General features: G+C 40.5%; 1 protein-coding gene across 1 annotated transcript in view; it reads right to left on the bottom strand.

Annotated features, from left to right (window-relative positions):
• The window catches only part of LOC118220209 (integrin alpha-M-like), a 34,413-nt gene extending 31,408 nt beyond the window's left edge, over window positions 1–3,005 (bottom strand). Inside the window, exon 1 of the mRNA XM_035403941.1 lies at window positions 2,852–3,005. Coding sequence (XP_035259832.1) covers window positions 2,852–2,891 — 40 coding nt within the window. The 5' untranslated portion in view covers window positions 2,892–3,005. The remainder of the gene's footprint in view (window positions 1–2,851) is intronic.
• Between the last annotated feature and the right edge of the window lie 14,837 nt (window positions 3,006–17,842).

The raw sequence follows: 17,842 nt of genomic DNA, 5'->3' as shown, positions 1-17,842 counted from the left end.
GTTTGGCTGAATAGAAGTGAATCCCCGCAGCCATGTTCCAAAATCTACTAAAAAGCCTTCCCAAAAGAGTGGAAGTTGTTATTGCAGTAAAGGTGGGTGAGGGGTGGTGGGTCCAACTCCAAATTAATGCCCATGGTTTCGGAATGAGATGTTCAACAAGTATATACAGTATGGGTGTGATGTGAGGTGTCAACATACTTTTGTATGTGCAGTGTATATAGTGTATACTACACTGTATGTATCTATAAACAAAATTTGAACTTTGGAATTGTCAGCAATGATACTCATACAGTTGCAGTCATTAGTAACAACTTGCACATGACATGTGTAAGTAACATTAGCTGACTTACTGATAATCATGCAACTTTCACTTTAGATGATAGTTTAAATTTACACAGACATTCCATTGAAATATGTGTGCCTTGAGCTATGCCTCTTCTTTCACACTTGTTAGCTAGTTTATGAAATGGTTCATTTCACACTTGCCAGAATCCATGTGATAAGCCTGGGAGAGGACTTTGTGAGATGAGACTAACGCCCATCATCCAGGTAACACTATCTGTCAATATCAAGAACGGTGGTGGGACCATTATGCTATGGGATTGCATTTCACCAGGAGGACCTGGGAAGATGGATGGAGTTAAATACAAAAATGTCCTTGATGAGAACCTGGTTTCAGTCCACAAGTGATGTGTGTTTATGGTGAAAAATCATGTTCCAACAAGACAATGACCACAAGCACATGGCAAGAACTACAAAGCATTAAAATCCATGAAAGAATGGGCAAAAATAGCAAACTCTACACATGTAAAACTCATATGAGATATACAGTACTGTGCAAAAGGCTTAGGCACCTGTAAAATAATGCTGTACAGCTAAGATGCTTTCAAAAATAATGAAATGAAAGTTTATAAATATCGAAAAAAAATAATAATATAAAGAGCAGTAAATAGTTAAAAACTAAATAAAATCAATGTTTGGTGTGACCACCCTTCACCTTTAAAACTAAATCAATTCTCTTGTAAATTGGCTGGTGGGTTGTTCCAAGCATTTTGGAGAACTTGCCACTGTTCTTCTGCAGATTTTGGCTGTTTCACTTGCTTCTGGCTCTCCAGGTAATCTCAGAGACCCTTGATCAAGTTTTTATCTGAAAAGTAGTCTATTACTTAAAATATTACTTTATTTAACAAAATACAAAAATGTATCTGTAAAATTTCATTTTTTGGAAAATTCATGGAAATCTCAAATTTGCTCTTTTCTACTGACACTAATGCAGAAAACAAAAACATCTAAGACCAAATATATACTATATATTATATTTAAAAATCTATTTAAAATTGAAAAATGTTAAATTATTCTTCCTACATCATACACATGTTTATTGTGAGCCAATCGACCTTCGGACCGTGGAGACCGTAGCCAGTTTTAAATCTAAACTTAAAACTCATCTTTTTAACAGTTAGGGGGGAGTGTCTCTTGTTTTAATTTTTTATTATTATTATTATTATTATTATTATTATTATCTTTTTTATTCCTTTTTTATCTCTATCTTCTCTCTTTTATTAAGCTTTAGCCAGATGTATGTTTCTAAATTACTTATTTTAAACCACATTAAATTGTTTTTTCTTTTACTATGCTCATATGTACACATGGGTATTTCTCTGCCTGTGTGTACATGTTAATGTCTGTTAAGCACTTTGTGCTGACTCAGTCAGAAAAAGTGCTATATAAATCTGAATGACTTGACTTGAATTTACTAAAACCTTTTTTTTTACTAAAATCACATGCAAAACAAATACCATGACCAATGATTGGCCATGGTTTTTGTTTTGCACCAATCATTGGTTGCATTTATTAGTTTTGCATGAGCTAAAAAGGTTTTGCACTTGCTAAAGGTAATAGTAAATTAGGCCTTGTGTTGGATGAAGGGGAAAATATTTCAATGATTTCACGAGTTAAGGTGTAACAGGAAAAACTGCAAGAAAGTTCAGAGGATAATAATTTCTGAAGGCACAAAAAATCGTAGTTGATGCAGTTTTCTGTAAAAGGGTCTACAACTGATCTTATCACTTTTTTGGGCAAAATTATAACTTTATTTCTTATAACTTTCTAGGCTGACTCCTTTACTGAAAGTTCCTGATGTATAACCATTCCTCATGTTTGCTTATTATTTCCATTTTACCCATTAACAGTGGCACTCACCTATGACACATAATACTCAGCCCACGTTTCCTGACTAAAAATGCTGAAGTGCTCAGGACAGTCACCATCATGCACACACCTACACATGAGTGTACACAATTTCCTCTTTTTGGCTGAGCAAATCCTCACACTTTACTGCGGGTGCAAGCCTTCTGGTAAGGTATGTTCATATGATAAACAATACATAACCACGTCTTAGGGTGCAGTCACATTCCCGTCAGAAATATATTTAGCAACCTTTCTGTTTTCATACATTGAATATTTTTTTGACAAATTCATGTCAGAAAAGGGAAATGGAAATTATAAAGAACTTCCAGGTGCAACATGTTTTTATTTCTAATTAGCAGCCCTGCAAGTTTTAATGTAGCTAAGAAAATACATTTTAATGCAAGAAACCCCATGTCTTGATGAAGTTGGATAAAGCCATCGCTATTCTATCATAGCAATAATCAGTATATACGCACATACAGACAAATTACCATCAACTTCACTTTGGTAAGTTGATGGTAATTTGTTTAGCATGTTAGGCTTTCAGATGTTCTGAAAATACTAAGCACAGCTACATACAATAAGTTGTAATAATAAGTAAAGTTAAAAATTCAGTAACGGTAATAACTATAAAACATGACTTAGTTATAAGAAACCTTACCTGCACATAGATACAAAGGAATGATTACCATCCAATCCATGGTGTTGCAGTTAAGAGGCGAGGGAGGTGTGTAAGAATGAAAGAAAATGCACACAGCTTTGCGTGCTATTGATATTAGAGCCTGGACAGGAAATGATAGGGGGAGGAACAGAAGCTGGAGTGCAGCAACAGAGGGAGGAAGGAACTCAAGAACAGAAACAAAGCAGCCAGGGGAGGATATGAAATAAATATACATCTGTCGTGTCTAGGAACCGACATACTTCCACGCCAATCGTCAATCTGTAAAAAACAATTTCACGAGGGAAAAGACACAACAGCAGCAAGCTCTTCAGAAAGTTTAGACTTTATTGCACAGGTGCACATAGCCGGATCAATTCAGCAGAATTGAACCCCGATTGTCAGTTTTGCACACATTTTATACACAAATTGTGCCCACAACCCCCCTTTAACACATTCCTGAAAATCCCAGCCATCTGGTCTTTTTGGCACAGTAAGGAGTTTCAGTTTCCTGTTCATGGGTCAACTTGACTTTCTTGGCACCAAAATGATTTTCGGTCCTTATGATGTTCTTAATGTATCAATAATGGAACATCGCGTAGTTCTGGCAGGCCACGAGAGTCAAGCGCTCCGGCTGAATCAGCTGATGGCTCAGCTGAGTGATGTTCGCCTATCACAGTACATTCACTAACAGGGCGGTCTACTTAAACAGCCTCCCTCTACTCATTCGGCTGCTCCTCCTGCATGCAAGCGCTGCACGTTGCTTCGTAAATCCCCTCCACCACCCCAGCTCCATCCCCATGCGTCAAGAATTTGCATTTATCCATTCCTATGTGTTAAGAAATTGCATTGCTCCACCCCTATGTGTTAAGAACTTGCTTTGCTGCTGGATCTGTTCTGTGTGTACCCCTCTAGGGGGGTTTGGCTGCTGGCCTCCCGGCCTTATCCACGCGGGCTGCGTGGTTGGCGGGAGAGCTCCAGAACAGAGCCATACCGCCAAACATAACTGTATTGCCTTTATTGTCAATAAAGTTCTACTTTGATGACAGTGGTCCTGACAGAACTTAATCTTATCATAGTGGACAGGTGCCCCAAAAAAATTATTTTCGGCTCTATGATGTTCTTTCCCCACTATGCATACACCACGACATTGCTTTCTGTATTTTTCCATTACACATACAAGTTCACAGAGTTATAGCCTCCTGTACTTTTTTTTTTTACTTTATTCAGGTTACACAGGGGTCACTGTAAAGTATTAGTTTTCTAGCATGTCTATTTGGCACTAATTTTCTGCTGAGTAAGTATGGTTTTTTTAAGCCTTCTGCGTTTGCCTTTTTGTTCTACAGTGTACACTGTGGTTTCTTGCGTTTCCATAAGCTTAGCTGCAACTACTGATATAGGTTTATTGGATTACGTATTGATTATATGAGTGCATAGTTATACATGTGATATATTTTTATCATGCAGCATCGAGAGTTTGGAGGAAACAGTCTGATCAACATTGATGGGAATACCTTAACTTTAACATGTGACGTCATCACACTCATGGGGAGTCTCAAAATTCTCCTACACATCATAAATATTTTTGTCTACTACTTACAGCAATGTAGTCTAATGGGTAAGGAACTGGTCTGTAACCTAAAGGTCACAGGTTCAATTCCCGGGTATCCCCAGAACATTGCTGTTGTACCCTTGAGCAAGGCACTTAACCTGCATTGCTTCAGTATAGCCTATATCCAGCTGTATAAATGGATGCAATGTAAATGCTAAATGAATGCTATGTGTACGTTGCTCTGGATAAGAGCGTCTGCTAAATGCCTGTAATGAAATGTAATGTAATGGTTTACTACTGACCTGTTCATTTATTGCACAGCAAAGGTACATTCATAGTCACCCCACAAGCTACCAGTAATACAATAAATTAACAGCCTTTAGATGCCTGGTCCTTCAGCATCTTCTATGACCTCTTCACCCTCAATCACTTTGCAACTATTTTGTTCTCATATGACTGTGCATCTCCTAAGAATAACAGTAAGAAAATTCAGAAAATGTAAAACCATATTAATGTACATTTCCCCAAAAGGCCAAAATAATAGGCCACAGTCACTTCTGTCATAGATCATTATATCTCCATTAGCATTGTTCCAATGTAGTCTGAATTGTGCTTTGATATAGATTGAGGATTCTTAGAAAAAATGCACACAAAGCAATATTAATGTATGAAAAATATTCTGTATACTGTACAACAAATATACTTACAAATAAACTTAATTAAAATGAGAGGATTTAGAACATGCTACTATATATGAAGTATGTGGGGCGACATAGCTCAGGAGGTAAGAGCGGTTGTTTGGCAGTCAGAGGGTTGCCGGTTCGATCCCAGGGCGTGTCGAAGTGTCCCTGAGCAAGACACCTAATCCCTAATTGCTCCCAATGAGCTGATTGGTACCTTGCATGGCAGCCTTTCACTGTTGGTGTGTGTGTGAACAGGTGAATGAGAGGCATCAATTGTAAAGCGCTTTGGATAAAAGCGCTATACAAATGCAGTCCATTTACTATGTATTTAAAATTTTACTGAAAAAAGGTACTTCACATGGTAGGCAAATTCCACAAGCTAGCTAGTGTTAGGATATTTTGCCCTTATTCGTGGAGTCAAATGCAGGACGATAAAGAACACGCTGACAAAGTTTCCTCGGAGGATTTGATGTTTAATTCAATGCGCAAGGGAGAGATAGACCCAGTGGTGTCTGGATATACAGTTTGCAGTCATACATATCAAAAGGTTGAGTTCATTGGCGGGCCGGAGACAAACGGCCTTGTTCCTTCCTGGGAACCCTCGCAGCCATTTAGCATAGGAATGTGACATCCTTGCCGCAGACACTAGAGGTGTTATACTGAGACACACTACAGAGGGGCTAGACACAGAGGCATGCAAACTACAGACACAGTAATGGCAGAAACGGAAACACAATACACTACATATAATATATATATATATATATATATATATATATATATACACTAAATAAAACTGGGAACCTATCAGTCCCCCATTTTGTATTTGGAAATATGGCGTCAAACGCCATATTCCCCATAACCTATTCAGGCCTGTACCCCCAGCGAGCAAGCACATGGCGACAGTGGCAAGGAAAAACTCTCTTAAGCCGCGTTTCCACCGCAGGAACTATACCCCGGAACTAGGAACCTTTTGAGGAACTCAGTGCATTTCCACCGCAGGAACTAGGGTCTAAATTTAGTTCTGGGGGCTTTGTTTTACCCCCCAAAACGTTCCTGGTCGGGGGGTAGTACTTTCCGAAAGTACAGGAACCTTTTGGGTGGAGCTTGCAGCGCTGAACATTTCTGATTGGTCGAGTACTCGCAGCATTTGTGTTGTATTTATTTTCCGCCATTACCCACCATGTTTGAAAATATGCAGCGGCAACCCAATTTATTTTCATAATAACTTCAAATCAAACTTGTATGTTATGCGGCACAGTAGCCTAGTTTTGGTTATAGCCTGCCAACGTCTTGGAATTATAACGTGTGCTCTTCTGTTCTTTTCTTGCTTTAGTATTCGTTTTATAAAATGCTAAGCATTCGTGCTGGGACAGCATATTACGTAGGCTACCAAAACATTCAAACGGATTAATTCGGTTGCTGAATATTTTCTTCCGGATTTTCTTTGTTAGCCCGTTGTAATTGACTCAAAACGTTTGATACAGTTATAAGAGGTATGCGGTAGTTCTGCGTAATTAACATTGGTGATACAGTACAAGCAAACTGGAAATCACCTTCCGCACTTTTTGTCCGGGTAAAATAACAGGTTAATTCTAGTAATCTTCCCTTTAGCTTTTTCAGACTGCCGTAATTTTACTCAATTTTACTGCCATTTTTCAATTCCACGAAAAGACCAGGAAGACTATGGACTAATTTATGGTGCATGGTTCGCATCTGGAGGGCACACTTCGCTGCTCGGCTAGCAGTAACTTCGAAGGAAAGCAAACGGTGGCTGTACCACTACTAATTTACATTTTCACGCAAGTCCGAGTTTTCGTTCTATTCTTGTCATTTTGCCATTAGCCTATATGGAATTGACGACGAGAAAGTAATCAAACAGCAAATTGTTTACAACGTGTGCATGTTTTCTGCTGTTGTTGCCAGTTATACATATAAATGTGAATGCATTCTGTCGCTTCGGATGTCAAGACATGAAAGCGAATGTTCGCATAAAAACATAATGAATGTGTTTGAGAGGATATATGAAAATCAATAAATACAGAAGTAACCATATATAGTCATTGTTGGTAACCCGTTGTATATAAGTGAAATAAACCCCTCCGGGTTGTCCCGGTTATTAGAAAATAATGTAGGCTACTATGGTGGTAGTATGGGGTTACAGAAGAAATCATATGACAGATGGACCGACGACAACGTCGCTTTTTCATACGTCAGTGGGCTAATTTGCCTAATCTTCACGGGACTTTAGACCCCGGTGGAAACGCAGACAACCATTGGCTGAAGGAACCTTTTAGTTCCTGGTAAAGTAGTTCCTGGGACTGAAAGTTCCGGGTAATTTTGGTGGAAATGCGGCTTTAGAGTAAAGCCGCGTTTCCACCAAAATTACCCGGAACTTTCAGTCCCAGGAACTACTTTACCAGGAACTAAAAGGTTCCTTCAGCCAATGGTTGTCTGCGTTTCCACCGGGGTCTAAAGTACCGCGAAGATTAGGCAAATTAGCTCACTGACGTTGTCGTCGGTCCATCTGTCATATGATTTCTTCTGTAACCCCACACTACCACCGAAGTAGCCTACATTATTTTCTAATAACCGGGACAGCCCGGAGGGGTTTATTCCACTTATATACAACGGGTTACCAACAATGACTATATATGGTTACTTTTGTATTTATTGATTTTCATATATCCTCTCAAACACATTCATTAACAGCAGAAAACATGCACACGTTGTAAACAATTTGCTGTTTTATTACTTTCTCGTCGTCAATTCCATATCAGGCTAATCGCAAAATGACAAGAATAGAACGAAAACTCGGACTTGCGTGAAAATGTAAATTAGTAGTGGTACAGCCACCGTTTGCTTTCCTTCGAAGTTACTGCTAGCCGAGCAGCGAAGTGTGCCCTCCAGATGCGAACCATGCACCATAAATGAGTCCATAGTCTTCCTGGTCTTTTCGTGGAATTGAAAAATGGCAGTAAAATTGAGTAAAATTACGGCAGTCTGAAAAAGCTAAAGGGAAGATTACTAGAATTAACCTGTTATTTTACCCGGATAAAAAGTGCGGAAGGTGATTTCCAGTTTGCTTGTACTGTATCACCAATGTTAATTATGCAGAACTACCGCATACCTCACATAACTGTATCAAACGTTTTGAGTCAACAACGGGCTAACAAAGAAAATCCGGAAGAAAATATTCAGCAACCGAATTAATCCGTTTGAATGTTTTGGTAGCCTACGTAATATGCTGTCCCAGCACGAATGCTTAGCATTTTATAAAACGAATACTAAAGCAAGAAAAGAACAGAAGAGCACACGTTATAATTCCAAGACGTTGGCAGGCTATAACCAAAAGTAGGCTACTGCGCCGCATAACATACAAGTTTGATTTGAAGTTATTATGAAAATAAATTGGTTTGCCGCTGCATATTTTCAAACATGGCGGGTAATGGCGGAAAATAAATACAACACAAATGCTACGAGTACTCGACCAATCAGAAATGTTCAGCGCTGCAAGCTCCACCCAAAAGGTTCCTGTACTTTCGGAAAGTACTACCCCCCGAGCAGGAACATTTTGGGGGGTAAAACAAAGCCCCCAGAACTAAATTTAGACCCTAGTTCCTGCGGTGGAAACGCACTGAGTTCCTCAAAAGGTTCCTAGTTCCGGGGTATAGTTCCTGCGGTGGAAACGCGGCTTAAAGGGGAGAAACCCTGAGAGGAACCAAGGCTCAGCGGGGGGAACCCATCCTCCTTGGGTTGGCCTGTGTGCATGTTAATTACCAGGAAAAATGAAAATATTAAATACCCACACACATTGGGAGAAATTACCCATGCAATACATACAAACAACCCCAGGGACAGTAATTACTACCTCTTAGCCATTGGGTCACAGTTGTTGCCTTTTAGCTGCATTGTGATATTAGGGTTCAACACCCAGCTATCAAATGCTGGAACAGAGGTGTTAGTGGTGACATCAGGAGTGACTAGAGTAGAGTTGATAGTGGTAGGAGTGTCAGTTGGATTAGTGCAGTTGGAAGTGTTAGGCATTGCGCAAAGAGTAGTTTGGTTAGAAAGTAGTCCTCCTTTTGTCACCCATATTGTGCCTGGTGCAACAGGTATCAGCCCAATCTCAATTATTAGTGTGGTTGCCTTAGGCATTGCAGAATTAAAAAAAACTATAACACAGATTCCATAGGGCCGTACATTAACTCAATGCTAAAAGCTGACTGGACATTTGAAAATATGACTATGTAATGTGAATGTTGTTATAAATAAGTCATTTCTTCAACACACATTTTAAAAAATCAACAACTATTTACAGCATAGCAGAGTCTTACAAACAATGTAGCCTACAGTCTTGGAATGCTGTGGTTTCAACAACAACAAAAGAAATTAAATTTAAATAAATAATATCAAAGTTTTTGCACTCTACAAAAAAACTTGAAAAAAAGTCCTGATTGGCTACTGATTCTTACAGCCTTGGGATGCTGCTCACATTTAAACATTTAAAAAACCGTCTAAGGTTTTTTGGCTTTTACAGTAGGCTACCATTCCTCCTTGACATTATCCCTAAATGGCACAAAGTATGTATCTGTGTTACTGACTGTTTGGCTAGCTAGCTAAGTTAGCTACATGACCACGTTGTCATAAAAGTTTCCCAACCGTGAAAACTACCTGCCTGAAATTTCTTCTTATCGTGAAGAGTGCCTGACCCTTTAATCTAATAATAATTTGTAGCGTTTAATCCCCAAAACTGGTATTTCTAGATATAGCCTAATTTTGCCGCTGTGTTAACATATACGGTTGCCGGTCAGGCACTCTTCACCACAAGAAGAAATTTTAGGATTTTTTGCGATATTACTTGTGTCGAAAGTGCTGCGATGGAAACAACGATGGATTTTCTCTTTAGCCACATCTGTCCAAAATGTAAACAAGTCAGGCAGTTTTCACGGCTGGGAAAATTTTTATGGCAACGTTGTCGTGCACATCAATGTCATCAAGCTAACGTTATTAATAAACAAGTGAAGTTGTTATTTCGATGGCGATTAATAAGTCATGTAATGTTACAATATATTACATTCATGCTACTATTTCAACGTTACCTACACACTGCTTAAGTTAATATAAAAAGAATGTACTTACCGACGAGATTAAGTGATAACGCAGTTTGTATCGAGGTTAGTTAGCCTACTAAATAAGAAATGGTGGCTTGCTAGGTAACGTTAGCTTGTGACAGTTGGAAGCGTCAAGTGTTGAACGTCACTCTACGCACAATGAGGGTAAAGAACACTGATTTCAGACCTGCTTTCCTACAGTGCGTTCACGTTTTAACCAACAGATGTCGCTGGTGAGATTTTCAACCGAGCCGCCCCACTGTGACTGTAAAATACATTACTTTTTTTAAAAATTCCCAGACGCTTAGGCCCGGCAGGGCGTCTCTTCTTGCATACACTTTGGCACACAGCCCAGTTTTTCCACAATTCGCAGTGTTACTCCGCAACCAGCATGTCCCAAAAACCAGCAACACCAAAACATGTCCAACAAGTTATTAAACAGACGCTCCTTCGTCTGATGGTTCCGAACCGAAACGTGTTTTTTGTGTCCACTCCCGACCAAGCGGCCAAAACCAGACTTCGTTTTTGAAGCTCATTTCCTGGTGTTGTAGTTCCTGGTTGCTCACTAGCGCCACTACGGATGGCTCCAGTATAGGTGTTTTCATATCCGGTTTCCATGTAAGTCTACGGTACAAATGCGATCAAAATACAAAGTCAATAATTTTTTCTCACAAGAACAAATAGTCATAATAGGTGTATTTTATTCGTCTTATGCCTGTCCATGGGTCGATTTCATGATTTATTACATCATTTGGGCACAGTGCCAATATTTGTTCTGGACCAATGAGGTACAGCTTGCGTCACTTCCGGATTACTGCGGAGGACTGAGCTACAGTAGGGGCTACAATCTGTGGTCACTGGGGTGGGAGGTGGCATCTCTTGGCCTTGACATTGGGGCTCCGATCACGGTCCACCTGTGCGAAGTCAGAAAATGCAGGCATCCCATTTTGTAGTGGTAGTGTAGCGTATGCTATTTACAGCTGCACTAGACGACCATAAAATAATCCTCCTCTGAAGTTTTGCGGTAGCCGAGTCATTTTTACTATTTCCTTTAGCCCACTTAACCAAATAATTAGTTGGCAGAAAGCGTAATCAGCTAACGCTTATTTGCTATATGTGGTAGTCCAGTAGCCTATGCTAAAACAGTTCGCAACTTCGGCTACCAAGCCATTTGACTAGCTAGCTAACCATAACCGGCAAATATTTCATCTGTCAAACGTGTTTGACGGCTTGTCAGTCGTGTACATTCCGTAAATGTCTACCTGGGCTATGCTGCACGAATGTGACAAAGCTAGAAGCTAGCAAGAAAATAATAATTAGAAATTCAATGTACATTATTTTTGTCTTTATGCAACAGGTGGAAAACTTGCTCTTCAAAGTGCGTTGTCATATTTACACGCCTGTAAATCAGTTATTAAAATACTTGGTAGATTTGTTAATCACCGCTGACGGTGTTAATTTTTTTTTCGGTAAAAAGTGACTTGCGAACGATCGGTCAGCTAGCGTCACCCAGCAAGTAAACACCACAAACGGCGATGGAGTAGCTAGTAGCAGTTAATGGCTCATTAACTGACTGTGGCGAAAACCTACGACGATAACTTGCTTGGTTAACAGCAGGTCTACCAGACAGTTATATGAAAATTAGCCTAGTCAAATCACCAGTAGTCTACACATCTCTGATTGATTGACCATCAGTGCAGTCGATGTTCTTCCCCTGTAGTTCATATTGCTAATGCGTGAGCTAACCACGGATAGCCTACCTAGCTCACTGGCAAGCTAAGCATATTCGTTTTGCCGAGAAACATAAATTGAAGATAACTGAACATAGCCTAATTGTATTTTTAATGTCATACATATAACGTGATTACATGACACAGTACAGTCACGGATGGAAATTAAACTCCGTAAACATCTGATAATATATTTTAAAACATAACGGCAGACAGTCACCTAGCCTCGCTCAGGTTGATGGGCTTTTCCGTACCGGACTGTCAATCACATTGTAAAAATCACAAGACCGCATAACTCTATGGTTTTGGCTCCAAATCGAGAACATGGCCGCGTCCGCCATTGAGCTTCAAAACGTGTTTTAGAGACCCACGGAGAGTAAATGGGTGACGTCACAGTAGCTTTGTCCATATTTTTTACAGTCTCTGCTCCCGACACACACATTACTGAATAGCTTAAGGAAAGTGGACGCAACTTCGCTCTTGAGCCCGACGTGGCTCGAAACGTGTCCTTCTGTCAAATACCGACACACGTTACTGTTTAAGGAAGGTGGACGCTACTTCGCCCGAGAGCCCTGCGTGGCTCGAAACGTGTCCTTCTGTCAAATACCGACACACGATACTAAGCAGACGATCTTCTTGGCGTAGTGGACCCGACGTGGTCCGAAACGCTACGTGACTTCACCCAGCACGCAGACGTTACTAAGGAAGGTGGACGCTACTTCGCCCGTTAGCCCGACGTAGCTCGAAACGTGTCCTTCTGTCAAATACCAACACAGGTTACTAAACCAACGCGTTTCTCAGCGTCGAGGACCCGACAAGGTCCGAAACGCTGCCGTGCTCTAATTCAGCACGCAGATGTTACTGAACATATTGACGCTCCCGCGTACTCTGTTAATACTGCTAGCACTACCACATAAAAATGACGTTAACATTAAAAGACAAACTCATTATCAGTTGTTACATCAAAGTCCTGTCCACGTGACTATTTCTTAAAATACAGAACAGGAGTCACTTCCAAATTGAACCAAGGAAAATCAACACCTAACAAAGGTGGTAAGTTTTGTTTAAAAAAAGATACTCACCCTCTTGTTGATTCTCGTTGTTTCAAGTGGAAGATATTTCCTGTCCCTCCGTGGTCGTCAAAACTGTTAGGGTATTTTGCCCTTATTCGTGGAGTCAAATGCAGGACGACGAAGAGCACGCTGACAAAGTTTCCTCAGAGGATTTGACGTTTAATTCAATGCACAAGGGAGAGACCCCAGCACATTCGGGCGCTGCGCTGAGAGAATCTCTGCCGATCAGGCTGTGTGGTGTCTGGATATACAGTTTGCAGTCATACATATCAAAAGGTTGAGTTAATTGGCGGGCCGGAGACAAATGGTCTTGTCCCTTTCTGGGAACCCTCGCAGCCATTTAGCATAGGAATTTGACATCCTTGCCGCAGACACTAGAGGTGTTATACTGAGACACACTACAGAGGGGCTAAACACAGAAGTACATGGTAATGGCAGAAACGGAAACACAATACACTACATATTATATATATATATATATATGTATATATATATATATATATATATATATATATACTAAATAAAACTGGGAACATATCACAGAAGTACATGGTAATGGCAGAAACGGAAACACAATACACTACATATTTTATATATATATATATATATATATATATACTAAATAAAACTGGGAACATATCACTAGAGATATTTAAAGTTACAATCACATAAGTGCCACTGTTAAAGGAGTACCATGGTGATGTTCACACTTTCTCAGTTTTATGTGCTATTTGCACAAGAGGCATTGAAGAAACACAATGAGTAAAGTATTAAATATGTCCGTTCTGTATTTTTGGAGAAATATGCGTTTTAAATTTATCGTCCTATTTTCAACCGGTTGAGAAAGTTGTCAACTTGGTGTGTCACAGTAACCACTCCCCTTTCCATGCCCCGTAAACCCATGGATAACTCGAGACCCATAGTTTGCGCCGCTGGTTTACAGGCTGGTTTACAGGCAAGACAATGCAAATATTTGACTAACGTTAGGTTCACTTAAATTAGAGTGCCTTTTAAGGACTATTAGATTATTTCTGGATATATTCATTTAGCTAGCTAGCTAACGTTAGCTAGCTAGGTAGTTTGCTTTCATAAGGCAATGTTATCGATAACGTTAGCTAGCTATTTTACTTTTATGAGGACGTTATAGTTGTGCTTTTACTTAGCTAGATAGCAAAAATTATAATTGGATACAAGTCAACGTCCTTACCTTTGCTATCTATCGATACTTGATATACTACTAAGCTAGCTAGCTTGTGAAAAGTCTCCCAAAAAGAGCGCTTATCATGGGGGTAGCTATGGTAAGGGGGCACGGTCTGTCAATCATAGCTAACTGACAGTTCTCAATACCACGCCCACATGTGTTACCCACATTTATATTGTCTATCTGGGCATTCATAAAAATATTCTTTCACCACTCAAAAATCGTATTCCGTCATAGCAAGAAGATAAATCCGACAGCCCTAAAATATGCCAATAGGGCAGTGAAAACGCTGCTCATTCAATAACGAAATGAATGAGACAAAGTTTTAAAAAATGATAATGTCATTCTACAGTCAATATCTGGGACAAAATATTGAATAAATATACAACCTTCCCATTGGTGTTATGCGTAGAGAAGTCCCTTTTGAGACTCATTATATTGTCTTGGACAATCTGTTTGTGAAATACACGCGCATTTGTGATGCCTGGGTACCTTTCAAAATAGTTGTGCGTAATACCACACCTGTTGTTTACGGCGTTGTCGCCCTTTTTAGTACAGTCTGGCTTGACTGACAATTCATTTATTCAGTAGGTGAGAGTATAAGCTTTCTAACGATGTATAGCGTGTCTATTTTTGCTTTTGGAATAGCGTTTTATAGGTCAGCGTAACCAAAAGTTTTCTTATCATCGCATTAACTTACACATTCACTCTGTGGTAATGGAACTGGAATGGAGTGTAGATCGGGAAATGCGCATGCGTGGAACGCCAGACCGGTGCAGACCCTCAATTGTAGTATGAATGGAACCGCATGCGCGTCTGCGCGACCGATATAAAGGCTTTTACATCTACGTCTATAAGTACAGGGCGCATACGCTGTGCAGACGGACAGTCCACAGTCGTTTGCCCTTTCATAGTCCAGTCGTACCACCGCGTACCCAAGCCCTACATTTCCCACAATCTTTGCGCGTCGTTTTCCTTTTCTGCTGGAAGTTAGACTGTTAACAACATGGCCTCGTACTTGCCCAGCATTGTGCTTATTTCTCTCCATGAATTGTTGTTCTTCTGAAAATCTTTATAATCCCGTTGGGATGAATCGTATAGGTACCTGTACCTTCTCACCTCTTCAGCCGGTCTCTCTTCAAATGTCGACTCCATGTCTGTTTTGTGTATTCCGCATCACCGCGTGTTTCCGGTGCCACATGAAATGCATGTCGATGTGAAACAGTTTCATACCAAGCCATGATTTGTGTGACATCGGTACGCGTACGCTAGGTATGCCCGGTCACAAAAATTGAGCTTCGCGCGAACATGCCCAGGCAGATGTGCGCTGAGGTCCGCTATTTCGTCATTTTGACCGTGCGGACCCCAGCGGAGTCCAGTCCGTGTATGCTACGTCTGGACCATGAATTGGCCTTAAGTCCGCAGCTATTCGCGGACGCGGAACGCGGGAAGTATGAAGCAGCATTTAAGGTGCTTGCCAAAAAAACCAGCAAGATAAATGGTGAGGAGAGTTGGGTAGTAGCTGTTTTTAATGAAATAGAAACATTGAGGAGTTGTCTGAAAAGGTGAGGTTTTAGATTTTTGCAGAATATTTTGCAGTCATGGAGTAAATCAAATTTCCTGACTGATCGGGGAAGGTGGTTCCACCATCAGGGGACAAGGCTAGAGAAGAGAAGACCATGATGAGCAGATGTCAGTGGCACATAGAGATGCAATTACATGCATGCATGCAGTTAGATTCATTTCTGGGTAAAATGACTTTTGGGACAGCCAGTTGATGAGAGGATGCTAAATGGAGATGCCTTGTTGGAGTGTGTGGTATGACTACAGTCTGAGAATAGGAAGAGGCAGTGCCATTCACAGCTTGGTATTTGTATCTGAACAGGCAGCAGCAGTTATCCACCCTCAGGAGCGTATTGTTACACTACTCCCCACCTTCCACAGTGCGTGCCCTCACAATTGCACGCAGGTTGCCGCACCCATAGGGCATTGCCCTGTCCATTGAGGCCACACCTCCACTTCAGACACCAATGTGATAGTAGAGATCTGGTGAGGCTTGAACGCAGGTCTCCAGGGGAAGAGGCACTAACTGCTGCACTAAAAACTAATTCACTGTTAGTGGAGCAGTTAGGCAGCCTTGGGGGCATATCGCTACAGTGTTCTAGTGTGAGCAATTTGAATTGAATGTGGGCACCAACAAAAGTGTGGTGGCAGGCTGACGACCAGGCAGCATTCTGCAACACTTACAGTGGTCTTATGGCATAGTCTGATAGGCCAGCCAGCAAGGTATTAAAATAGTCCAGAGGAAATATTAAAAGGGCGTATAAAAGTAGCTGTGTAGCCTCTTGGGTGAGGAAAGGTGAACTTTGCTGGTGTTGTGCAGGGAGAATTTACTGGGCCAGGGATAGCTGCGGTGTGTTCAGAGAAGCTCAGCTGGTCACCCAGGGTCTCATCAAGATTCTTAGCCAAGTGGAAGGGAGACCCTGCAGAGCCACTGACAGTGAGTGAAGGATGAATCTGCAGGGAGCCCCTTGCTGGGAGGAACGTCAGCAACACCATCATTTTACTGAGCTGTTATTGGTTATAGCATTTTAGAATTGTAGAAGAGTCTGACCATAGATGGTGGAGAAATATGGTCAATGTCACAGTGACATCACCCATTGACTCTCCATAGGCTTGGTGAAGCCTGGTTATCCACTAAGCGCGTGAGATACAATGACACGGTCGTGAAGCAAACTGTCCCTGATTAATCCACAAAATATTACTGTCTTGTCCAAATAGACAATAACTTAACAAATTGCCATATGGGGAGACATTAGACAAAGAAAAAACATCTATTATGACTACATTTTCTTGTGGAAAAAAATTATTGACGTTGTATTTTGACCATATTGTTACTATTGACTTACATTGAAACTGGTGGCTGAAACACCTATACTGGAGCCAACCACACTGGCGCTAGTGAGCAAGGTCTCTCAACAAGACAAGGAAGTGAGCTTCAGAAATGCAGTTTTGGCTGCTTTAATCTGACTCTTCACTTAATACCTGTGAATTGACAGGAATAACATTAGTGTGTTAGAGCTTGTATGCCTGTCTAGAGTAAATGTTTGGGAGATCAAAAGTAAATTCAGATTCTGATATTTTTGTGAATGCATGAATTGTATTGGAGATACACTAAAACCTTCATGAATAATAGGAACAGTTCTACTGAGGCAAAATTCAGTTAGTTAAAACCTGTTAAAACCTGTATTTTGCAAGTGTGAAAACAACTCAGTCAGTGTTTGAAGGTTTTGAAATTACACTTTACTTTCACTCTGCTGCAATACATGGTTTTGGGGGGGAAAAAACAATAAAATGATTTTGCTAAATGTTTCTCATGTATCTGGATAAAATGTGTCATAAGTTCTCTTCACACAAGTTGTTAAACCTGTTAACAATTGGGGAACACACATTGGTTTACATTTACTGGTGAATTTTGTTTTACGACACAGCAGGTCTAATATTAGACTCACGTGGTTGTGGCTACTGCTTAGTTCTGCAATAAAGGCTTTGCAGCATTTGGAAACTATCTGCAAATTCTGCATTTCCCAATACCAAGTCCCTTTAAAAAAGGGAACATTTTGTGCACCATGAGAATTTTT

Source organism: Anguilla anguilla, chromosome 2, assembly GCF_013347855.1.
Source record: "Anguilla anguilla isolate fAngAng1 chromosome 2, fAngAng1.pri, whole genome shotgun sequence".
Lineage (NCBI taxonomy): Eukaryota > Metazoa > Chordata > Actinopteri > Anguilliformes > Anguillidae > Anguilla > Anguilla anguilla.
Note: the sequence above shows the minus strand (reverse complement) of the source record. Positions and strands in the feature narration are given on the sequence as shown.